This window comes from Hippocampus zosterae, chromosome 15 (assembly GCF_025434085.1).
Source record: "Hippocampus zosterae strain Florida chromosome 15, ASM2543408v3, whole genome shotgun sequence".
NCBI lineage: Eukaryota > Metazoa > Chordata > Actinopteri > Syngnathiformes > Syngnathidae > Hippocampus > Hippocampus zosterae.
Window position 1 is genome coordinate 13,525,535 of NC_067465.1, and position 24,982 is coordinate 13,550,516.

The following is a 24,982-nucleotide window of genomic DNA, read 5'->3' on the forward strand; positions in this document are numbered from 1 at the left end:
TGGTTGCCAGCCACTCGTAGCCTCTAAAAGTCCAAAATTGCAAAATGGTCCTTATTTTTCAGCGTTCTCCACGACTGACGTGATGTTTACTTGACATCCTGCACAAAGGATGAGTTCTTTTGATTTTTCTTTGGCTCCCCCTTCACCCAGAAAAAACATATTCCAAATTAAGGAGTATCATTGGTATTTTTTAATTTCTTTTTTAAAATAAAAACAAATGTAAAGCATCCTTCAATGCCTTACAATCAACCCTTAGTGGTTCCACTGTAGTTTGTTCAAGTGGGGTTGGAAAAAAAAAGACACATTTGAGCTTATCAGATGGTTTGTGAAAGAGTCATATGTGTGAACCTGGTGGATGACATGTTGAAAATATCATTCCTTTGGTTTTCTTGCGGGTGCGGGGAGGGGGGGTCGTAGCTATGGCTGTCGAGGTGTAAAAAGATCATGCACCAGTGATAAGAAAAGTGTCAGCAAAAGTGTTCCAAATGTGGTTGTGCTGTGTCATCGAATGATCCATCACCATACACACTCACAACAAGTGCACGCGCGCACAGGCATGCTTAGATGCACCATAAGAAACACTGTGTGACGACTGCAAATAATACAATGCATCCTTGGCATCATTAGAAGGACTGTGCAAAAGCAATAGCAAGATCAGTCTTTTTTTTTAATACACATATTGTAGAATAGCCCCCTCTGCAGAATTTGTTTTACCTGCAAAGAAAGGATGTCTGAGTGTGTCCAAAGAAGAAAGAGCAGCTGAAATTCCCTAAAAAAAAATTAACAAAACAAGAAACAGCAAGTGATTGTCTGGACTCATTTCCTCAATGAGTGTCACACCTGCAGGAAACATGCAGGCCACTCTCCTCAAGGCCTCCATCTTGGCTCTTTGTACCTTCACTGAGGTCACACACTTGTGTTTGTGTCTACACCGCAGCATCAGCCGCAGTCTCCACAGCCTCAATCTCAATCGCTGTCACATCTCGATCCTCCCCCACCTCTTCTTCCTCCTCCTCACCCACCGCAGGCACGCGGGAAGAAGGCAAGCGGGTGGGCTGGCTGTTGGGGGAGGCGGCGACGGAGGAGACGCTGCCCAGGTTGGCGGGCACGCTAGTTTTGCCGCAAGAGTGGATGCGGCGCGCCAGGCTGGCCGAGCGTACCACCGACGAGGTGGTGGCCGTGCCCACGCCCTGCACCTTGCCCTCCAGGAAGTACGTCAACATCTCACCTTTGCCCTTCACACTCACTTTGCCGCGGCACACCAGGTCGTAGTCGGAGTTCAGCAGGCGGTAGACCTCCTCCGTCACCTGGATTCAAGGATATTAAGGTCAACGAAAAACACAAATTTAGATAACATTTTCGTTCACAAAAATGGAAATGCTTTCAAAAATTTTTTATAAAACTAAAACTAATAATAATCATGATAAAAATATCCTTTGTTTTTATTCAACTAATATCATGAATTACCTTAATTACCTTAGGTAATTTTTTTCTGTGTGTTTACCAATTTATTACACAAAACTCAGACTTTTTTTGTTTTCTTCTTACACTTGGCAAATACTCCATATATTAAAAAAAAAAAAACTATAATACTAAAAAAAAAAAAAAACCGAAAATGATTTATCTCAATTTTATAATGATTCATCACATTTTAGCATTACCGTTCCTCTTCTTTCCATTTCGGCTTGTCCCATTCCACAAACTACTCGACATCATTAATTTGAACGGAAAAGGCTGAAAAATATGCAAAATTTTGTTTTTGACCTGAATCTTCCCTGGTACTCCCGTGCTGTCCATGCGACTGGCCACGTTGACCGTATTCCCCCAGATGTCATACTGAGGTCGCCGTGCCCCGATTACCCCTGCTACCACTGGACCAACATTGATCCCTGCGCCGGCATGGGACATTGAGCAAACCAAACAACTCATGAACAACTTTTCATACTTGGACTGGTACTGTATGTTGTCATTGGAGAGCATGCGTAGACGTACCCACTCTCAAGACAAACTCATTGTAAGATTGATAGTTGATTTCATCCAACACGTCAAACATCTCAATGGCATAGTCTGCTATTGTGCTCAGGTGGTCGTAGGTGGACTTCTTGGCCTGAAAAAGCAAACATAAAATGTCATTTGTGCCATATCAAGAAAGATGTATCGTATTGTATTTGAGTGTAGGACTGTTTGAGTCTCCTCGCTAGCTTCTAAATTTAATTTGGCCATATGGATATGCTGCAAATGGAGACGGTCATTCCTCAGTAAGCTGCAGTAATAATACTCATTCTTCTCACAGGATAAATACATGGCTGTGAGCATTGGTATATTAGCTGTCTACATCAACTGCTCCATCATTTGTGTTCATATAGCCACCACTTCAAGGGCTATAATGGTGCAACATCGATGCTATATGTTCGGCTTTCTATGGGCTTTTTCATTGTTTATTAGCATATGGCGGAACAGATTTTCCTAAAGGCAAAGCTGTGTGGTTCTTTTAAATATATTGTACATATAATTCAAACGTTATCACTAACTATATTTCTATGGATCCTTACTGACTGCTGGAGCATTCTGTTACTCGGAATCCTCGTGTTCACATCAGAAGATTGTGTAGGAAATATATACTCGTTCAGGGGTCACAAGTGACTATTTTGTCATGTGCGAACTGATCATTGAGTGCTTTAAGCACTGCCCCTAGCGGTCAGTAAGAATGAAATAGAACTCTTTGATATTTACTTTGATAGCTAACTTCAGCCAAGTTTTGTAGTTTTGTTTTTGTAGGTTAGGCCACAAGAGGTCTCATTGGTGGTTCAAGTAAAAATCTTTTTTTTTTCTCCCTCAAGTGGCACAGCTGGTATACGCGAAATGGCTGCGTAAAATGAAAAAAAGAGGCATGGATCTGAATGTCTCTTGTAAATACAGTTGGTTTTTTTTGGGAGGCATGAAGCATAAATATCACACACGTGGTTGTATCTCACCTTGGTTCCAATGGTTGGGACGAGGCCCACGGCTGCCATGTACGTGCTGCCTATGGTCTTGATCTTCTCAATATCTTTGTAGCACGCTTTATCCATGAGCTGGAAGATGCACATTCAGGTTTAAAATCCACAGCAAGCGTGTGGCTCGTCGTAATACTACGAGTCAGAAGTAAAAGAACGAAACCTCATCAAAGTCTGCAATGATCTCGTTGAGCAGTCTCAAGCATTCCACTCCCATGTTGTTGCCATCCAACTCGATGTAGAAGTCATTGAAGTTTGGGATGGAGGCAAACAGGACGCCTACTTGCGCGTACGACTGGTAGTATAAGTCCTAGAAGAAGAAGAAAAAAAAAGAGAAGAAATTATGTGTAACCGTGAAGACTTCTTTTGCCACTTCTCGTGATGGTCTACCTGTTTGTGTGTGTCTGCTTGTCTATGAGCTGGGCTCACCATGTTCCTGGGGTTGGACAGCAGGAAATGTTGGGCCACGTGTGCCGGCAACAGATTGAACAGGATCCGCCTGTTGTCCAGTTTGACTTTTTCCATGCCATCCCTTTCCTCCTCCGCCTGTCCGCAGACATGCAACGTTTGTACGGTTAGCGACACAGGTAGCTGGATACACTTTGAAATTCAAGATGACATATTGTGGAAAATGCACTTTTTTAATGGCTTGTATACCAATGGATGGGTCTCTGAATTTCCTAACCACCTAGTAAATCTTTTTTGATCTGCCTGTTTCTAAAAAGTGATCTGTGAGCAAGTATTTCTGCACTCATGCTAATTTAGATGGCACGTTTCAATGAGGGCAAGGTTCGCTCGGCTGTGGTAAGGCTCCAGAGCCACTTTCAAGCTATGGCCGGACTACACTGAAACACGACGGTGCAGAAACACCGCAGAGCTGCACTGAGTTTTGTTGGAAGTACACACAGTGATTAGCATTATTTAACAATGTTAGCCTCGGATAGGTGACGCATGCTTGAGGTTTTGCTGAGGAAAATACAGCAGCAACTAAACAAAATTTCCCCATTGTCATTTCTGAATTTAAAAATGTGCACAAGTTAAACAGCAAATTTTGTTGAAGTTTTTTTTTTGTGGCCGCGTTTCAAAAATTAGAAGAAACAAATGTAATAACATTCAAGTATCCATTAAAGGTCTTTATGAAATTGTGAAAAATTACCAAAAATACATTGTCCGTATAAATGTAAATAAAGTAACGAAAAGGCCTTGAGCTGAAAGAAATATTGGCCTACATTTGATGAAACAGCGATAATGCAGAGAGGATAGAAAAACAGAAACTTAAGTCTCAGTGTGATCACTCAATATCAAAACCAAAGTTGGTATCAATTTTCCCGATATTTAGATCAATATACCCACCACAAATGCAATTTTAGGCGTATACGTATTTGGACATTTTGAACTCTTCCTTGTTTGTGGCTCTTCCTGCCTACACGACGGTTGTCTTAGGAATCAGAACTCTCTGAGTTTTATTTGAAAATGCATTTGGTCTGTGTCAATGGCCACGATTACTTCTGACTAAACACCTGTACCATCAACTTTCTTTTACACTTTTTTCAGTTGAAAACGTAATCTATACAGTCAGTGTAGAAAAGTGTGACATTTTGGAGCCAACTCTACTGCCACAATATTCCTTCCCCTTTTCACCAGCTGGGGTCAGTAAAACCTTTCCATTTTAACTGCTCACATCGTTTCTCGCCAACTTCAGCTTCTCACGATACAAAATAGTAATTTTCCAAATTAAATGCAGCCAAAATAAACCACTGACCCCATCTATTGCCAAAGAACAGAAACCTGGCAGCTTCTATATACATAATTATTGTATTATGTATATCAATAGTCCACTTTTGTGATGTAGCACATCATTGTATGGTGATGAAGACATGCTGGCTGACCTGCACAGCCCAGAGGAAGTCCAAGCGCAGCTTGAGGTCAAGCTGCCTGGAGTGGAGGGCGAGGGCACTGACGAAAAGCAATAGAGACAGGATGGGCTCGTAGCCCCGGATGTGGAAGGACCCCCCACTGTGGACAAGACCAAGGTACAAAGTCAGCACCGGGGGCCGGACCACCCAAGAAAAACTACAGGGGAGGCTTGAGGCGATCCCCCACGCAGTCGACAGCCAACACATGTTAAGTTATACAACAATGTGGATTTCAGTCCAACATTTGCCTAGTTGCGTGAATGTTGGACTAAAATCAATCGATTGTAGAAATTGCAATTTCGTGATCCCTGACTCGTGTATGACATAATGTGTGTCCAAAAAAGGAGAGCTGCGATGTTATTTTCCTCATCTAAAGCGCTCCTGGATATGGGTTCGGGATACACAAGAATTTAGAGGAAAATAAATAAATAAAGGGCATGTAACAATGAGCGAGGCATTTACCAAGTGTCCAATCAGATTGCTCTGATGTCCTCGTCTATGCAGATCACGGCCTCTAGGGGGCGTATTTGCATGTTATCAAGGAACTGTGATTCCCAACAAACTAGAGTATTTTTCATTCAGAAATGACAGCCGTTTTAAGCAGAATATATCTAAACAGCCGTCCATCGATTGTCTAGTATGGGTGAGATACACCCTGAACTCACCCAGCCAATCACCAGCCAGATTGGTCACCAGCCAATCACATCACATCATTAAATACTTTCATTCAAACTCATAAAATCATAATCACTATCTGCAGAAAAGTTTGAGTCTTGAATGACCCAAACAGACATGTTTTGGGATGTGAAGAGCATACAAATGAGATTTGAATCCACAGCCACAGAACTGTGACGCAAATGTGCTAACCAGTAGGTAACTGTGCTCCTACTTTGGGTTCTAAAGCCAGGCTAAATCAAAAGAATTCCACTTCACTTCAATTCACTTCAAATGGTGAGAATGGAATGCATGCGCTTGAAAAGGGTGGAAAATGAGAAACACACACACACACACACACACACACATGCTGTACATCAGAGCGTATGTACTGTAAAGCCGCCCCCAAACTCTCGCTAATCTGTTTCCCTCACAGCATCAGAGAAACGTAACACTTCCCAAATGAAATGTGCGGGCTAACCCTCCATTTCAGGAAATTGTGGAAAATCAAAGGCGCTGACAAGCATCCCATTGGCATGATTGCCGAGCAGCCCGTCTGATGTCACCCCCCCCACGCTGAGCCCGGGGCCTCACCCACCCGGCGGTCTTGCGAAAACCGCTGAGCTCCAGCACGGTGACATAGAGCACTCCCAGCAGGAGCATCAGCGCCATCTTGGGCAGCCAGGAGACGCGCAGGAAGAGCGCCAGGGTGAGCGTGCCCACCGCGCATGACAGGAAGGCGTAGTGGGCGCCCTCGCAGGGCATCTCGGCCATGGTACGGCTGGCGCTGTTGTCAGTGTCGATGATGACGATGGAGCTGTTGGTGCCTGCGGGACCCCACAGCCACGGCATGCAGCCCACCTATATAGAGGACAAACAAAACTCAAGGTATGCACTTCATGATGCGATGAACTCGATTTGCACGTGACTTACCACACAGGCCTGGGCCACAGCGTAGATAAAAAGCACGATGAGAATGCAGAGAGCAGTGCGAATCTGAATGGTCAGGCATCCTGGAAAACACTGATTCACAAAAGCATGAGAGAATTTATGTCCATGTACAGTACATATCAGTTATTCTGCTCAGTAATAATTAGAGAGGTGGGATTGTGTTCGACTGGTTAGCAGGCCGGCCTCACAGTGCAGAGGTGCAGGATTCGATTCCGGCTCCTGTTGGAGTTTGCATGCCCCCCCCCCCCCCCCTTGGAAACACCGACTCCAAACTGAACTGATCAAGTCGAATTTTATACAATGACGCAGGCCTTGTCTACTGTTTTTGAGAAGATGATGATAAAATGTGAAAGAGAAGCAAGTGACCAAGCTGCACGCACCTGTACTCTTGTGATATGCAGGTACATGATGCATGCGACCAGGAAACAGATGCAGAAGACAAGCAGCACCAGCACCACTGTCCCCCTGAACCACCCCCCCAAAAAAAGTGTAAGAAGAAGTCGACAAATAATGCGCAGTAGGGGTGTAAGTACAGTTCATACTGCGGTATGATGAGAAGATAGACGAGGCCACACAAAGCAGCGAGGATCAGAGACACAACCACAGCACTGGTGAAGTACTCATCTGGAATCTGATGGTACTTTTTCAGACCAAAAAGAGCAGAGAGTGGGCAGTAGTGATCATTCCGAAAGTGTTTCAACAATTTTTGATTGAGTTATTTCGTTGGTTTTCATGATCTACAATAATCTTGAACAGAAGAAAAATGAGAGTCAAAGGCAGATAAATGCCAGGCGGATTCGCCGTACCTTCCGTAACACTGCCGAAAAAGGCAGAAAAATACCATATTCATGTTTAATCACTTCCATTTAGGAGTGATGTTCTAAACCCAACTGTGCCATTTACTGTTTTTTCTAGAGCGTGGCTCACCCTCTGCTCGCGTTCCGAGCACTTATACATGAGCGTGAGGAAGTTGAGGTCGGCCGTGTCTGACTCGGTCTGCCGGGCCTCGATCAGCCGCCCGATGTAACGGTTGACCCGCGTTCTGGGGCTGTTCTGGACCACGTTGGCCTGGTGAGCGTTGGGCCGGTTTCTCAGCTTTTGCGGCGCTGTCCTCATGGCCCTCCGCTGTGTGTGTGTATGTGAAGGTGTGGGTGGGGGTAGGGGGGGGATTGAAGAGAAAAGAAGAAAATAAAGAAAAAGAAGGAGAGGTCGTAACGGCTGCATTTGGGAAGGGTTATTGTGCTGGAAAAAAACCTCAATAATACGACTGGGCCGCTGATTATACTTTCAAATGAAACCGCTGCCGTCACATTTAACTTCATTAGTGGATGCACCCTGCTGAGACTAAGTGTCTTTGGCAGCCACAGTGAGGAGAGGTGCAAAATAGTAGGCACTGGAGCATCAACAGAGCGCCTCTGTTTTTTTATTTTGTCTGCACTCATACAGAAAGTAGTGTACAGTCCACATAAATAGCAACACTTTGTATACATTTTTTTGTTCCTTCATCTCGAACGAGGGTGATCAAACTTTTCTGCTCGTGGGCAACGTTCGGCTTTTTAAAAAGAAGAGACTTGGGCCATTTCAGATAAGCTAAACAAAATAAACAAATAAAGCAAGAACAATCGTCATTTGCCATTTCTGGAGAAATTGCACAAAAAGGCTGAAACGCTGAATGAACAACTATTGTAAGGTGGACTGTGTTGTGGAATTACATTGAATAATATGGAGTGATGTGACATGGTATTGAATGTAATTTGAGTTTTTAAAAATGTAATTGGGAATGAATGGGGAATTCTTGGTGGGGCCCGGAAATTTTGGCATGTTGAAAATCATTTCTGAATGAGCTGAACATTCAGAATTTGCAATGGGAAACACGAATCTGTTTTTGTCGAATGTGTAAGTGAGAATGGATAGAGTCTTTTTTTTGTGGTCACTTCATTTAGGAAATTGTTGAATTTTTGTGAAATCAGATTTTTTGGCACGCAAATTGAATGAGCTGAACACTTTGAATTTTAAAAAGTGAACGTGAATTTTGTTTGGTTGAAAGTGTTCATTGGGAATACAGTAAATAGGATTTTCTTTTTTTTTGTGGTTACTGTAATGGTGAAAAGGTTGAATTTGTGTTCAGTGGGAATTGTTGTCAAGTTGAAAATCGTTATCAAGATGAACTGAATCAGCTTAATGATGTAAATGTCAAATGGGAAAGCTGTAAAATGCGTAATGTTGAATGTGCCATTGGAATGAACGATAACCTTTGCTGGAAACTAAGCCTGATTGGCAATGAATGGGGAATTTTTGGGATGAAAAATACTCACTCGCCCACGTATGAACATAAAAACAGCCACATAAGGTCTAGTTACACAACCCACCAAAAAAAAACAAACAAATATAAGCACAGCGGGACTGGTTACCTTATCACCATCTTCACAGTTCATGACATTAGAGAAGGGGATCTCAGCCTTGAACATCTTTCGGCAGTGCATGAGCTGCACCAGCAAGTAGCACACCGTCTTGAACTTCATCTTTTTGGCCGGCTTGATATCCGACAGAATCAATCCTGGGAAGATCTGTGTGAGACGGCAAGGAGGATTTGAAAAAGTCAGTCGTGATTGACGGGGATTGCAATAGGTGTATTACCGGTATTTAAGGTGCGTGTGTGCAAGTGGGTGTGTGTGTGTGCGCGTGTGGGTATGTGTTCACATCATCATGTAGTCATTACTAGCAGGATTAGGAACTGAACCACAGAGACAAAGTGGGTCAATCACACGGGTCATATTATTAGTTTCAGCACGTCTGAGCTGAGTCATTGAGCTCAATGCAAGGTTACAATATAATGTACTTTATTATTATATATATTATATATATTATTATAATGTACTTTTATTTAGTTTTAGATATATATATATATTTTTAAAAAAGCTCCATGGCAGATAGTGTAGTTGTCACGTCACACCATTCAACTAAAATCTATGATTTAGCAAAGGTTTCGAGAAAGAGAAAAAATTATATATACCTGTATCTATCTATCTATCTATCTATCTATCTATCTATCTATCTATCTATCTATCTATCTCTCTATCTCTCTCTCTCTCTATATATATATATATATAAAAATGTATATCGTGAGATTAATTCATTTTACAGAGCAGATTGACTAAAGTATGTTGTATGCATTTTATGACATATATTGTGATATGTAACAAGGGTTCCGATAGTATAAAAATGGGCAACCATGTCATCCAAAAATCAATAAGACATATATGCTGTGTGTATATATATTTTTATATATATATACAGTGTATATATTTGTTTAATTGGGTTTAAATACTGCACCGCTTTATTTATTTATTTTATTATTTTATTTTTCGCATATAAGATACAGTTCACAAAAAGAGAGCAGTGCAGTTTTATGTCTTTATTTTACTGGACAATCTAACCATAAAATCAACTGAAAGTTGATGGTAAACATCCATCCATTCATCCATCCATGCATCATCTGATTCACTTATCCTCACGTGGATGCAGTTTGCAGTAGAGTCGAATTACTTTGCCAAATGCTAATAGCTTTCTCTCATATTTTGGTGAGAAGACCAAAACAGTATTCCACCGCCTAGTCATACGGGATAAGGATTGAGGCCTGACGTAAAAAGCAAAAATTGATCAGCAATAGAGAATAGATGTCACAAGATAGCAGTAAAGCACTTCCTCAACTGACTTCAACATCGTTCCGTGGCACCAAAATGCCGGAAAATGGCAGCAAACTACCTTTTTTGAGTAAATAAAGTTCCTCAACTCACTTCAACGTAGTTTGTTGGCACCAAGATACCAGAAGATGGGCTTGGAGCATTAATTTTGTCTACATTTATTTCCTCAACTTGCTTCAATATAGTTTCTTGGTCCCAATATGCCACGGAACAGCAGCTAAGTAACGCTTTTGTTTAAATAAAGCTTCTCAACTCCCTTCAACATGATGTCACCAAAGCACTACTTTGGTCTACATAATTTCAGCATAGTTTCTTGGCTCCAACATGCCACAAGATGGCACCATATTGAGGCATCTACAAAAAAATTCAAAAACTTTTTTTTGGGGGGGGTTTAAGTCGTGAGTGTAGTATCCAAACATAACTGTCTTAACCTTCAGTCTTCACACACTGCACTTAAGTCGTTACAATCTAAGAATACCACTTAGAATAGTATTTTTTACTAGGATTTTAGCACTTGAGTACTTGAATCATATATTTCCACGGGAGACTTGCAGAAATCGCGCTTTATATTTCCGCCACGAGAGGAGCAGCAGAACATGTGAGAAGAGCGCTGCTTGTTGACGTGTTTGCCACATGGGTGCATTTGTATGCATGCTCAACTCTGCAAATCTATGATGAAAGACGACCCCCCCCCCCCTCCTCGACCCCCTGTGCTGCCCCTCCCCCAGCTAGTTGAGTTCATTAGAGGCTGGAAGTGACAAAATCTGCACATCAAATGTGTGAGAGCTCCATTAGATCACGCTTGATGCTTTAACGCTACACTCGGGGTATTTTTTTTTCTCTTCCTGCAAGATTTTAGTGCAGGAGAAGCAACCAAAAGATAAGCCTCCTACTTCAATTGAGCCTTATCTGACTTTCCTTGTGGATTATCTCTGCACAGTACACCCTCGAATGTATTAAGGGTTCACTTAGGGCCGCGGCCTCATAAAGAACACAACTGACTGAGTGTGACAGTAGTCATCCCCCCCCCCTCCCCCCTCCAGGGCCTGGACATGAAGAGCACATGACAGATAGGAAATGGAAAATGGTGTACCTTGCGTCGGTGTGATGGCACAATAAAGAAAGTTTCGATCTGGTGTTTTTGAAGAAAGACGTTGCGCTCGTGACCGTTTCCCGGCTCCACTTCGTAGTCTCCATTCAGGCACTCTAGTGTGGATCTGGTGATGTGGACCTTCCTGTGGAAGGTAGCCAAAAAGAAATTAAGAAGTCAGCAAGATAGCATGGAAAAAGTCTAAATGCTTGTCGCTAAGCATTCACAAATTATTTTCTCCTTTTTTTTTTGTTTTACAGACATCTTTTGTTTTACAGATACTGCACAGTATTTAATATGTATGATTTACTTTTGTCAAGCCTTCACAATAACATTTTTGAAGTCGAAATGCTCATCTCTACGCATCCCTCACACGCATTTGATTCAACGTGCAATAGTATCAGCGTGATTTGCGTTCTCTCAGCATTCAAAAGTAAATAAAACTGGAGTGGAAATGCATTTGCGTAATAATTGTCTCACCGCTATCGTGTGACAGTGTTTCATTCACAATAACAGTAACATCAATGTGAATAGACTTCTTTCGGCATTCTCACAGGCAGTACTTTTTGGACCCAATTGCCTTGCTTTCTCTTGGCATGCAACAGTTTAAAAAAAATGAGCCCAAATGCATTTGTGTGAATGTTTGTCTCTCAGACTTAATGCTCCATTTTTTGATGAGCAGTACCATGTAAGTGAATATTTTTCTCTCACACACTGCCCTCAATAATTATTTTGTCATGCAGATTGTGTCAGTGTGAATGCTCGTGTCTCAGTATTCACAGTTTGACCGATTTTTTTGTTTATACCCATGGGCATTATTATTACTCATGGTAATATGAATGGTTGTCCCTGATAGTAGAGTTTTTTTTTCTAGCTTCTGAAATTAGCTTTTGAACATGATTTCAGGATGATGTGAGATCTGATTGGTGTCAATTTCAATCTTTTGCCCAATACTGACCCAGGCAGTCCCCCGGCCTCCATCACGTTGGCGAGAGTGACATCATTGGACCACACGTCATACTGCCACTTCCTGAGGCCCAGCACTCCGCACAGCACCCGGCCCGTGTGCAGGCCCACACGCATGTTCAGGTTGACTTCCGTGGCCTCTGCCACTGACCTGAGAGTACCAACAACAAATTGTATTAACATGATGACACATCCAGAAATGCATTGCAATGTACTGGACAAACATATTTTGCATTACAGCAAAACCCCATCCATCGTGGCGGTTATGTCTGAAATAAGTGAAATCGGCGAGATAGAAATACCGAATTTAAATACGTCCTAGGTATTATTGTTCTCTGGTCTTGAAACACACTTTTCAAACAACACAAATTTATTTAAAAAGATATATTGACATATTGAGAAAAAGAGCAATGAAAATCAAAAATATTGCAGAGAGTTACAGTATACCAATCCCTCTGCGTTTACAGTAAACAATCTATGTTTGCTTTCTGTTGGCATAAAAAGCAGGATGGAAGAGGATTTGCTTCCACTGCTATGCGGATGGCTGTCAGATCTATGTTTTACTGAGCAGAAAAGATGCTTTCTCATTGAGGCCACTTTTACTCTGTTTGGAGGAAATCAAGACCTGAATGGCATTGGTTTAATGGAATTTCAATGAAAAGAAAACAGAAGTGATGGATTTTGGTCCCAGTGGCCCTTGTGCACCCCATCCTGCTGACTTGAGCGCCCTGGCTCCTTATCCCAACCAATAGTCTCGAACTTGGGTCTTAAACTTAAATTGGACCGAGTTGAGTTGAGATTCACTAATCTCCAGCCAAAACTAGGTTGAGACGAAAAACTTCAGTTTTTTTAAAATCGTTCTTTCTAGTTTGTAAAGAGGGCGGCCTGGTAGTCCAGTGGTTAGCACGTCGGCTTCACAGTGCAGAGGTACCGGGTTCAATTCCAGCTCCGGCCTCCCTGTGTGGAGTTTGCATGTTCTCCCCGGGACTGCGTGGATTTTCTACGGGTGCTCCGGTTTCCTCCCACATTCCAAAAACATGCGTGGCAGGCTGATTGAACACTCTAAATTGTCCCTATGTGTGAGTGTGAGCGTGGATGGTTCGTGGATGTTCGTCTCTGTGAGCCCTGCGATTGGCTGGCAACCGATTCAGGGTGTCCCCCGCCTACTGCCCGGAGACAGCTGGGATAGGCTCCAGCACCCCCCGCGACCCTAGTGAGGATCAAGCGGTTCGGAATATGAATGAATGAATAGTTTGTAAAGTCTAGTCTGGTGGTCATCAGTGGAGTTACACACAAAATAAATGGGAGGCAGAATTAAAACAAAAACAAAAAAACAGCACCTCGCTTTCCCTGCCAAAAGTCACGTGGTATAGGCTTCATCTAATTCATGACACTAAATTAATACAAGCACGATAGGAAATGGCTGATTGGAAACTAAAGCATACCTGCAGCAAACATGTCCACTAAATGCTCTTCAATTATTTAACCTTGAACAGTATAACATAACCAATATGATTTTCTCTTCTTTCTAAGTATAAAAAGGAACATTTGCAGAGCTGCACAAGGATTACATTTCTTCAAATGTTCTCTAATTTCCTCTTCAATCCCAAAATAGAGGTAACGTGACCAAAGAGGATCACAGCAACTTTAAGCAATGTCTCAATATTCATAGTCAAACTTAAATCAAGTCGTGAACGTATCAAATTAGGAATGATCTTTCTCTGTCCTTCAAGCTCTCTGTGGAGGATGTCCAATTAGAAACTCCAGGGATTATATTTTATGGAACGCAATCTGACAAGAGACATTATAAATGTATGCGTATAGAGTAGACAAAGCCAATGTATCCCATTGGGCAATTGTCATGAAATGGATTGATACACAAGTACTGAACACAATTATCAAACCCACTTTCACAAAAACAAGAGGAGAACATCCAGCACTCCCCAATAAAGGAAAAGATTTGTTTTGAATTTACTCAAAATTAAATTTACTGGTACATGAAATAAAATCATCTGGATCCAGATACATACAGTAGATGTAGAGTCTACTGCAAACATGTATCTGGATCTAGATAATTTTATTTCTTGCAAACAAGGGAAATCCCAAATTATTATAACCCCGATGGGAGCAAATACATAAATAAATGAATAAAAACCAAAAGTGTTGCATTTAAACTTCTGTTCCGTATATAGCCTAAGTAAGGGACGAGAAATGGAACTCAAGTGTGGTCAAGTCACATGACTAGTCTGTAAACAAACTCAGTGCAGCTCAGCCTCCGGCGAGCAAAATCGATTGTAAAGCGATATAAAATGGCATTTTAGTATTATTGTATCCTAACAATTCACAATGGTGGCACAATGGACAGCTGGACCGTCAGATCACTCACGTTATGGTATCAATCATGTCCAGTCCCATCTCCACGCAGCAGTGGGCGTGGTCCGTCTTGGGCTGCGTCAGGCCAGACACGCAGTAGTAGCAATCACCCAGGATCTTGATGCGGCGACAGTGGTTCTCCTAGCAACACGCGCATAACAAATACACGCTGTCATTGGGACAATAACAGCATATATGTGGCGTATAATCACGCATGATCAATGCCAAACAAGGTCAAATGAGGCTGGGGAAGATTTGATCCTACATCACAGTCACCCCGAACTGCTTAAAGCATGTCAAATTATGCAAATGAGCCACGCATATTTGGTTCTGATATATGGAGGCGATGTGAAGATTTGGTCCCTCCATGGCTCACTGGCAGTAAGCAAGAAAACAGAATACAAAGCGCCATTATCGGAGCATATGAGCCACGAGTAGCGGGTTACCATTGACGCCGTCGCTCACAACCCCTTCATTGTCTCCATGGAGGTAATGGGATCACTGGCCGCGTATGCGAAGAGCAACAAAGACTCATAATTATGCACATTGGCGGCAGCGCGGACGGGCTCTTTTCAACATGCCAGCCGCCCTGTGTTGCGGCGACGGACTATCTGCATGTTTGCATGTTGCTGCTGCTAGCTGCGAGGTTCGCAGATTTTGCAGATGTTTACAAAGGACAACCAAAAGGCACAAATGACCTCATGAACAAACAATCACATTTACAAAGAAGAAATATTGCTGAAGGCCAAGCACAAAATTTGTTTGGCATCGATGTTGACGTTTCAGTTTCTTCTTGTTTCACGTAAGCATCGTGTGTCGCGCATCGCAGCTATCTTTTCTTAAGTGTGTCTAAATTAGCCTTCAGAAACTGAAAGCTGCGAGCGATAGTGGTAATATTCGGGCTGCAACTCACAATTCCACTTGTCAACAGCAAATTGTAACCAGAGACGGTTTTATGTCCTAGGTAATTTTTTTTTACATTGATAAACCCTCTCAGGGACAACGGTTACTACAGTGGACAACTTGTCATGTTATCAGATTACAGGGTGCATTCAAAGGCTTAAAAAAATGCTGTTGTCATCATTCTTCTTTCATGGAAGGCGACAGAAACAGGAGAATATTTACGGTTGAGAGATGTAACGACAACACTCTAGTCACACAAAGCACTTTGCCTTGATGCCCATGTTTGGTGTTCCGGACAATGGAGTTTCTAATATAGTAGATACGTGAAGATAAAAGATTGTATTGTGCTGTTAGTGAGCCAATCGGGCCTCTTTGGGCGAGCTCGGGTCAGGTGGTGGATCAGTAACAGATGGCGCAATGGCAACGAGGCGAGGCTGCAGCAAGCGGGGGGAAAGACCTGGTGCTTAAAGTCTGCCACTCTGTACTTTTCCTGTGCTAATCTGCACTGTGGCTTTAGCAGTTGATTGAGAACCCGGGCGAGATTACCACACGTCACGTGACCCACGGGAGGGGGACTATGTGGTAAAGATGTGAAGAAGACGCATACAGTAGATTTACTCTTTTTTTTCTCCATCAATAGAAATTAATGATCATAATCATAATGGAACAGGTGTGATGTGGCCGTACAACCTGTGGTGGCCTCACACACACACACACACACACACACACACACACACACAAAAACTCCATACATATGCATATGGTTTTAAATGAGTACACCCTTCAGAGGGTCCCAACAAAGAGGATGACACAAAGCAAGTGGCAAACAAGCTGTAAAATAAAGCACGCACGCACACACACAAATATGAGAAGATGACAGCAGCAGCAGTACTATCAGACACGAGGATATGTTGTTATTTGTTCGAAATCCACACATCCTCCAAGTTTAGACCCAAAAGAGCTCGAGGGGAGAACTGAATCTTTGGCCGTCGCTGTCATTTGATTTACATGTTAATTTCCTGAATGTGATTAAAGCAAGTGGGGCCTTCCGTCGGCTAAATTAGTTGAGCATTCATCAACACAAGTGGAAAATGCATCTGTGCAGTAACATGCATCCTGTTGCATCCTGTGCTATTACTTTGATGATCCCGCACATAAATTGAAATTGGAGCCTTCGCCCTTCCTTGGATCTGGGCCACTTGGCTTGACATATCATTGAAGGTCCTGATTAGCAGTTTATGATTTAAAAAAAATATATGTATATATAAAATTCCAGCTCCGGCCTCCCTGTGTGGAGTTTGCATGTTCTCCCCGGGCCTGCGTGGGTTTTCTCCGGGTGCTCCGGTTTCCTCCCACATTCCAAAAATATGCATGGCAGGCTGTTTGAACACTCTAAATTGTCCCTAGGTGTGAGTGTGAGCGTGGATGGTTGTTCGTCTATGTGTGCCCTGCGATTGGCTGGCAACCGATTCAGGGTGTCCCCCGCCTACTGCCCGGAGACGGCTGTGATGGGCTCCAGCACCCCCCGCGACCCTAGTGAGGATCAAGCGGTACGGAAGATGAATGAATGAATGAATGAATGAATATATAAAATTCCTCATCTCACCCCCCCTCGGGTGGTGACCGTCCCTCATTCAGCTCGGGTCCTCTACCAGAGGCCAGGAAGCTTGAGGGTTCTGCGCAGTATTCTTGCTGTTCCCAGCACTGCACATTTCTGGACTGAGATGTCCGATGTTGTTCCCGGGATCTGTTGCAACCACTCATCTAGTTTGGGGGTCACTGCCCCGAGTGCTCCGACCACCACAGGCACGACTGTCACCTTTACCTTCCAGGCTCTCTCCAGCTCTTCTCTGAGCCCTTGGTATTTCTCAAGTTTCTCGTGTTCCTTCTTTCTGATGTTTCCATCACTTGTGACCGCTACATCCACTACAACGGCTTTCCTCTTCCCTTTATCTATGATCATGATATCTGGTTGGTTCGCCATTACCATCTTGTCAGTCTGGATCTGGAAGTCCCACAGGATATTTGCTCTGTCATTCTCCACCACCTTCGGAGGTGTTTCCCATGTTGACCTTGGGGTTTCCAGTCCATACTCCGCACAGATGTTTCGGTAGACTATGCCAGCCACCTGGTTATGGCGTTCCATGTAGGCTTTCCCTGCCAGCATCTTACACTCTGCAGTTATGTGTTGGATCGTCTCAGGTGCCTCTTTGCACAACCTACACCTTGGGTCTTGTCTGGTGTGGTATATCTGGGCCTCAATGGCTCTGGTGCTCAGGGCCTGCTCCTGAGCAGCCAGGATGAGTGCCTCTGTGCTGTCCTTCAGGCCAGCCCTCTCTACCCACTGATAGGACTTCTTGAGATCGGCCACTTCAGTTATGGTCCGGTGGTACATCCCGTGTAGGGGCTTGTCCTCCCAGGATGGTCCCTCTTCCAGCGCCTCATCTTCTGTTCCCCATTGTGTGAGGCATTCTCTGAGTACGTCATCCGTTGGAGCCTTCTCTTTGATGTATTAATGGAGCTTAGATGTTTCATCCTGGACAGTGGCTCTCACACTCACTAGTCCCCGGCCTCCTTCCTTTCGGCTTGCGTACAGTCTAAGGGTGTTGGATTTGGGATGGAACCCTCTGTGCATGGTTAGGAGCTTTCGGGTCTTAACGTCCGTGGTTTGAATCTCTTCCTTTGGCCACCTTATTATTCCTGCAGGGTATCTGATCACTGGCAGGGCATAGCTGTTTATTGCCCGGGTCTTATTCTTGCCATTGAGCTGGCTTCTTAGGACTTGCCTCACTCGCTGTAGGTATTTGACCGTAGCCACTTTCCTTGTTGCCAGTTCGAGGTTGCCATTGGCTTGTCGTATACCGAGGTACTTTTAGCTGTCCTAAATGTCTTCTATTGTTCCTTCAGGGAGTGAGATCTCTTCAGTGCGGACTACCTTTCCTCTCTTTGTCACCATCCGACTACATTTCTCAAGCCCGAATGATATCCCGATCTCGCTGCTGTAGATCCTGGTTGTGTGGATCAGGGAGTCTATGTCCCTTTCGCTCTTAGCATACAGCTTTATGTCATCCATGGAGAGGAGGTGACTGATCGTAGCTCCATTTCTGAGGCGGTATCCATAGCCTGTCTTGGTGAGTACCTGGCTTAGGGGGTTCAGTCCTATGCAGAACAGCAGTGGGGAGAGTGCATCACCTTGGTATATGCCACATTTGATGGACACTTGGGTAAGTGGCTTGCCATTGGCTTCAAGTGTGATTTTCCACATCCTCATCAAGTTCGCAATGAAGGCTCTTAGGGTCCTGTTCACCTTATATAACTCTAAGCATTCAGTGATCCATGTATGTGGCATTGAGTCATAGGCTTTCTTGTAATCAATCCAGGCTGTGCACAGGTTGGTACGCCGGGACCTGCAGTCTAGTGCGACTGTTCTGTCAACCAGGAGCTGATGTTTGGCTCCTCTGGTATCTCTACCAATGCCCTTCTGTGCTTCGCTCATGTATTGATCCATGTGTCCACTTATCTTAGCCGCAATGATGCCTGACATGAGCTTCCATGTTGTGGAGAGACAGGTTATTGGCCGATAGTTGGATGGGACTGCACCCTTTGAGGGATCCTTCATGATCAGGATCGTCCGTCCTTTGGTAAGCCATCCTGGGTGAGTCCCATCCCTCAGCAGCTGGTTCATTTGTACTGCTCGGCGCTCATGGAGTGCTGCGAGTTTCTTTAGCCAGTAGGTTTGGACCATGTCTGGGCCTGGTGCTGTCCAGTTCTTCATATCTGAGACTCCTTCATGTATGTCTGCCACTGTTATGGTAACTGGGTTCTGTTCAGGGAGGTTGCTCTGCTCCTCTCTCAGGGTCACCAGCCATTGTCCATCCATCCATCCATCATCTACCGCTTATCCGGGGCCGGGTCGCGGGGGCAACAGCTTTAGCAGGGAAGCCCAGACTTCCCTCTCCCTAGCTACCTCTTCCAGCTCTCCCCGGGGGATTCCGAGGCGTTCCCAAGCCAGCTGGGTGACGTAGTCTCTCCAGCGTGTCCTGGGTCTTCCTCGGGGTCTCCTCCCGGTGGGACATGCCCGGAACACCTCACCAGGGAGGCGCTCAGGAGGCATCCGAATCAGATGCCCAAGCCACCTCATCTGGCTCCTCTCGATGTGGAGGAGAAGCGGCTCGACTCTGAGCCCCTCTCGGATGACCGAGCTCCTCACCTTATCTCTAAGGGAGAGCCCGGACACCCTGCGGAGAAAACTCATTTCGGCCGCTTGTATCCGGGATCTCGTTCTTTCGGTCACGACCCATAGCTCGTGGCCATAGATGAGGGTTGGGACGTAGATCGACCGGTAAATTGAGAGCTTCGCCCTTTGGCTCAGCTCCTTCTTCACCACGACAGACCGATACAACGTCCGCATCACAGCAGACGCTGCACCGATCCGCCTGTCGATCTCTCGCTCCCTCCTGCCCTCACTCGTGAACAAGACCCCAAGATACTTAAACTCCTCCACTTGGGGTAATATCTCCTCCCCGACCCAGAGGGGGCAATCCACCCTTTTCCGACTGAGGACCATGGTTTCAGATTTGGAGGTGCTGATTTTCATCCCAACCGCTTCACACTCGGCTGCGAAACGCTCCAGTGAGAGTTGTAGAGCCCCGTTTGAAGGAGCCAACAGCACCACATCATCTGCAAAAAGCAGGGATGTAATACTGAGGCCCCCAAAACAGACTCCCTCAGCGCTTCGGCTGCGCCTAGAAATTCTGTCCATAAAGGTTATGAACAGAATCGGCGACAAAGGGCAGCCTTGGCGGAGTCCTACCCCCACTGGAAACGGTTCCGACTTACTGCCGGCAATGCGAACCAAACTCTGACATCGGTGGTATAGTGACCGAACAGCCCGTATCAGGGGGTTCGGTACGCCATACCCATGAAGCACCCCCCACAGAACTCCCCGAGGGACACGGTCAAACGCCTTCTCCAAGTCCACAAAACACATGTAGACTGGTTGGGCGAATTCCCACATACCCTCAAGGACCCTGCTAAGGGTGTAGAGCTGGTCCACTGTTCCACGGCCGGGACGAAAACCACACTGCTCCTCCTCAATCTGAGGCTCGACTTCCTGACGGACCCTCCTCTCCAGCACCCCTGAATAGACCTTACCAGGGAGGCTGAGGAGTGTGATCCCTCTGTAGTTGGAACACACCCTCCGGTCCCCCTTTTTAAAAAGAGGGACTACCACCCCGGTCTGCCAATCCAGAGGCACTCTCCCTGTTGACCACGCGATGTTGTAGAGGCGTGTCAACCAGGACAGCCCCACAACATCCAGAGCCTTGAGGAACTCCGGGCGGATCTCATCCACCCCTGGGGCCTTGCCACCGAGGAGCTTTTTAACCACATCGGTGACTTCAACCACAGAGATAGGAGAGCCCACCTCAGAGTCCCCAGGCTCTGCTTCCTCAAAGGAAGGCGTGTTGGTGGAGTTGAGGAGGTCTTCGAAGTACTCTGCCCACCGGTTCACAACGTCCCGAGTCGAAGTCAGCAGCGCCCCATCCCCACTGTACACAGTGTTAGTGGTGCACTGCTTCCCCCTCCTGAGACGTCGGATGGTGGACCAGAATTTCCTCGAAGCCGTCCGGAAGTCGGCTTCCATGGCCTCACCGAACTCTTCCCACGCTCGGGTTTTTGCCTCGGCGACCACCGAAGCCGCGGTCCGCTTACCATTGTGCACTGCTGTTATGTGCAACCTCCTTCTCCCATATGCCTTTCCAGTACCCTTCAGTTTCCAGTCTTGGTGGGTCAGCTCTGTTGTTAGGACCCTGCCACTGAGCATACACTTTCGCAAGTTGTGTTGCGAACAGCCTGTTTATTCGTCTGGCTTCATTCTCTTTCGTGTACCGCTTTAGGCGGCTGGACAAGGCTTGGAGCCTTTGTTTGGCAGTTTCGAGTGCTTCAGGTATGGTCATCTGGATGTACCTCTCTGGTATCTGCCTTTTCATCACACCTCTCTGGGCCTCTGTCAATTGACTCACATCTTTCCGAGCCGCCTTGATCTTAGCCTCCAACCGTCTTCTCCATGGTGGGTAACGTATCTCATGGCTTCCATGGTTGCTCTTATAGCCAAGCGTACTGTATATCAGCTCAATGGTTTCCGTGATAGTTACGGTAGGGATCGCCCTCAGTGCTGCATTCACACTTTCCATGAGACTTTCAGGTGGTACTTCACATAGCCGTTGTAATCGGTTTCCAGGTTGCCCAGCTTTCATTCTCGCCATGATCTTAGCTTTCAGGTCAGTTGCTGCCTCGCTCAGCATTTCATTCATTGGGGCTAGCCTCCCAATCTCATCATCTACATTCATTGGGGCTTGCCTCCCAATCTCTGGTAAGACCCTGATCTGGCAGCCTGGGGCCCTTCACCATGGAACCTGCGTTGTACCTCATCAATCTTTGTGACAAAAAAGTTGTGACAGCAGTTGCCGTTTTGGATGTTGGAACACTGAGCTATTAGTTGTTTCGTGGTCAACCGTGACTGTGGGTTTCAAAGTAATCATTTATCCCACATTCTCTGCATGATTCCATGCCAGCCTCTTGCGCCACCACTCGTCATCATGGCAACAAAAGCCATTGTTAGGTATGCAGGGCTGCGGGTGAGCAGCGGCTCATTTGTGGGACAACCTGCTTCAGATTTCAGAAGTCAATGACAAATTCATTCAGTGTAAGTGAAATTATGTTTACGTTGGACATTCAAGAACAGCCAGGGGGCTGGGGGAGGGGGTTACATGCTGTTAAAGTCTAAAATTGGCTTGTTTGGTTTGAGCAGATCAGCACAGCTTCGAGCAGCAAGCCCACTGTCGTCCTATTGGAACGACGGGACTTAACGGTGATCCTCGCATCTGCTCGGAGGCAAACCCCACAAGGGCAACTGGTTGTGTTTACAAGGCAGATTTCAGCGAGGGGGCGGGGGGAGCTGCATCGGGGGGACAGGATAGGTGCAGTTCGATTGATTTAGGACAGGCGTATGCACCTGCTTTAAGATGAGGACCATCAACTATTATGATGTGTTTTTTCGCCACTTATTTTGCTTGAAAAATATGATTTTGTGTCTTGTAACATGACAAATGTAACCGTTTTTCTCTCACATTTTTTTAAATTTTATTTTTTTACATTTTGGTGACATTACAGCCACATATAACAGAGATTACAATTACCGGTACATTTGTAAAGAACTGCACAAAGATCTCCACTTGTGGATCGTGCAGAGATGGTAGCTATAAAGCCTGACAATTGGACATCCACAACTGGAACCTATCCCAGCGGTCTTCAGGGACACCCTAAACCGGTTGGCAGCCAATCGCAGGGCACACAGAGACGAAAAACCATCCACACTCACGCTCTCACCAAGGGATAATTTTTGACTGTTCAATCAGCCTTCCATGCATGTTTTTTGGAATGTGGGAGGAAATCGGAGTACCCTGAGATAACCCACACAGGCACGGGAAAAACTTTTTTGTTTGTTTTTGTTTGGAAAACATTTGTCTTCATTATTTCATTTTTTATTTTATTTTTTAAAGCTGAAAGTAATTACATCTTTGCCCCACTGCTCTGTCATTGTAAAACCACATGCAACAACCAAGGGAATTTCTGAAGCTGACACAGCAAGAACGATAAGAGGACTTTGCCCCATTCAAAGAGCAAGAAGACGGTCGATGGATAAATCATTGAGCCATCTAAAAATGGAAGCGTGAGACTGAGCGCCGAGAGAACCACGGGGCATAACAGACGGCGCTGAGGAAAGTAGGCTGCTGCGCGTCAATCAAGAAGCTGAGAAACTAAGGAGCGGAGGAGTCTGGAAGCGGTGGTGATGCACGGAGGTGTTTTGACAGGAGAGAAAAAAAAAAACGGGAAAGACGACAATGAAGCACAGGACAAAAATGGGCCTGCACCTATACACATATATACACATATTCTAGAAAACCTTGCCCAACACACTCATGATGCGGGAAGAAATAAATCCAAGCAAAGAAAAGAGCAAAATTGAGCAAGAGGAGTCTCAGTAAATTCCATTTCCATTTGTTTGTAATTGTAATTTTTGTTTTTTGTCTCGTTGGCTGGCTCACAGCCAATCAGAGTGATCGGTTGTCACTGATGGCTGATGCCATTTGATGTCGTGAATCTGATATATCGAACAAGCCTGATTGAGAAAAGATACGACAATCTCTGACAATTTGGTGACAGAAAGTACATGATATTTTAGACCAGATAAAACCAGGTCTAAGTTGTGGCGCAGGTGGTGATACGGGATTTTGGTGGATTTGAAATGAAATGTGATGTTATATTCACTCTTATATTCACTAGGTTGTATTGTTTTTTCCATGACAATTTTACAATGTACAAACTACAGTCATCTGTAAATCCTTCAAAAAATTATGATTCACGTATTTGTATTTGAAAATGGTGAAGCAATTTACAAAATATTGCTGCCCATTTAACATTATTTAATGAAGGACAAGACTGCATTTCATTGTAAATTTCACAGCCATTTTATTTACTTTTTTTTTTTTTTAAGAGGGTAGCCAGTGCTCTAAATGTTTCAGAGCACTGCAATGAGTTTGCCTTTCACCACAGAAACTGTTGTTTAGGGTGCTGGGCAGCCTGCTGGAGACTCAGCCAAGGAGAGCAAGTGTTTATCGAGTGAGGAGACCAGTTGGCGTGTCAATTTGCACGCTTGGAAATGAACTACCATCTCGTAGCTGTCCAGTGAACATTTGCCATCAATCTGATGTACATCAGCAGAACTTGAGATGTAACGCGTTGCGGCAAATTTGGGGTTTTGTTCACAACAATCTCTGGTTTTCTGGGGGGGAGAGGGGGGGAGTGGCGAGGTCCCCATGCTTTCTCAGAGTGTTAACGGCGCTAATCTTGCATCTCAGCAGCCGTCAGCAGATTCTGGCGACGGCGCTGAAGAGTTATAATTACTCACAGCTTGCGTTCTAGTGGGTGGTGGGAATCAAAGTGCCGACACCTATCAGTGTGAGTGGGATTCCTGGAAACCCAATTTTGATGTATTCTTTTCCCGTGCGACAAGAAGACCAAGTTGGCTTTTAACAGGGGCTAAAGCTCTGAAACAATAACATTGGTTGAGTTAATCAGACACGGAATTGCAGTGATGCCCGAAAATTGATACTTTTTGAACTACAATCTATTCCTGAAAAAAATGACTATGAGAAAAATATGTATTTTTGAGAAGGAAAAAAAAAATGCGAGATCTCGCAAAGTTTTTCTTTTCCTTCCATGTCCCCTTAGGGGCTCCGTATCATCTTGCATGAATGAGGGGTTTTTTTGGGGTTTGGCATGACTATTTAGAAATATTTTCTTAAAGTTGGAGAGGTTTTTTTGGGGGTGGGGGGGCTGTAATATTATACACAGTTGTCTCAGTTA

The 24,982-nt window shown here is 44.7% G+C and overlaps 1 protein-coding gene across 3 annotated transcripts in view; it reads right to left on the reverse strand.

Annotated features, from left to right (window-relative positions):
* Window positions 1–208: 208 nt before the first annotated feature.
* Window positions 209–24,982, reverse strand: part of LOC127616301 (adenylate cyclase type 1-like) — a 44,784-nt gene continuing 20,010 nt past the window's right edge. For 2 of the 3 annotated variants that reach the window (XM_052087817.1, XM_052087815.1), the window contains 16 exons: window positions 14,664–14,791; window positions 12,270–12,428; window positions 11,315–11,456; window positions 8,929–9,084; window positions 7,445–7,642; window positions 7,060–7,157; window positions 6,898–6,982; window positions 6,500–6,589; window positions 6,165–6,427; window positions 4,886–5,012; window positions 3,387–3,542; window positions 3,160–3,306; window positions 2,976–3,074; window positions 1,993–2,107; window positions 1,765–1,889; window positions 209–1,307 (listed from right to left, as the gene is read on the reverse strand). In XM_052087817.1, the coding sequence (XP_051943777.1) occupies window positions 927–1,307; window positions 1,765–1,889; window positions 1,993–2,107; window positions 2,976–3,074; window positions 3,160–3,306; window positions 3,387–3,542; window positions 4,886–5,012; window positions 6,165–6,427; window positions 6,500–6,589; window positions 6,898–6,982; window positions 7,060–7,157; window positions 7,445–7,642; window positions 8,929–9,084; window positions 11,315–11,456; window positions 12,270–12,428; window positions 14,664–14,791 (2,469 nt within the window). In that variant the 3' untranslated portion in view covers window positions 209–926. The remainder of the gene's footprint in view (window positions 1,308–1,764; window positions 1,890–1,992; window positions 2,108–2,975; window positions 3,075–3,159; window positions 3,307–3,386; window positions 3,543–4,885; window positions 5,013–6,164; window positions 6,428–6,499; window positions 6,590–6,897; window positions 6,983–7,059; window positions 7,158–7,444; window positions 7,643–8,928; window positions 9,085–11,314; window positions 11,457–12,269; window positions 12,429–14,663; window positions 14,792–24,982) is intronic. The other variant, XM_052087816.1, reaches the window with a different exon arrangement.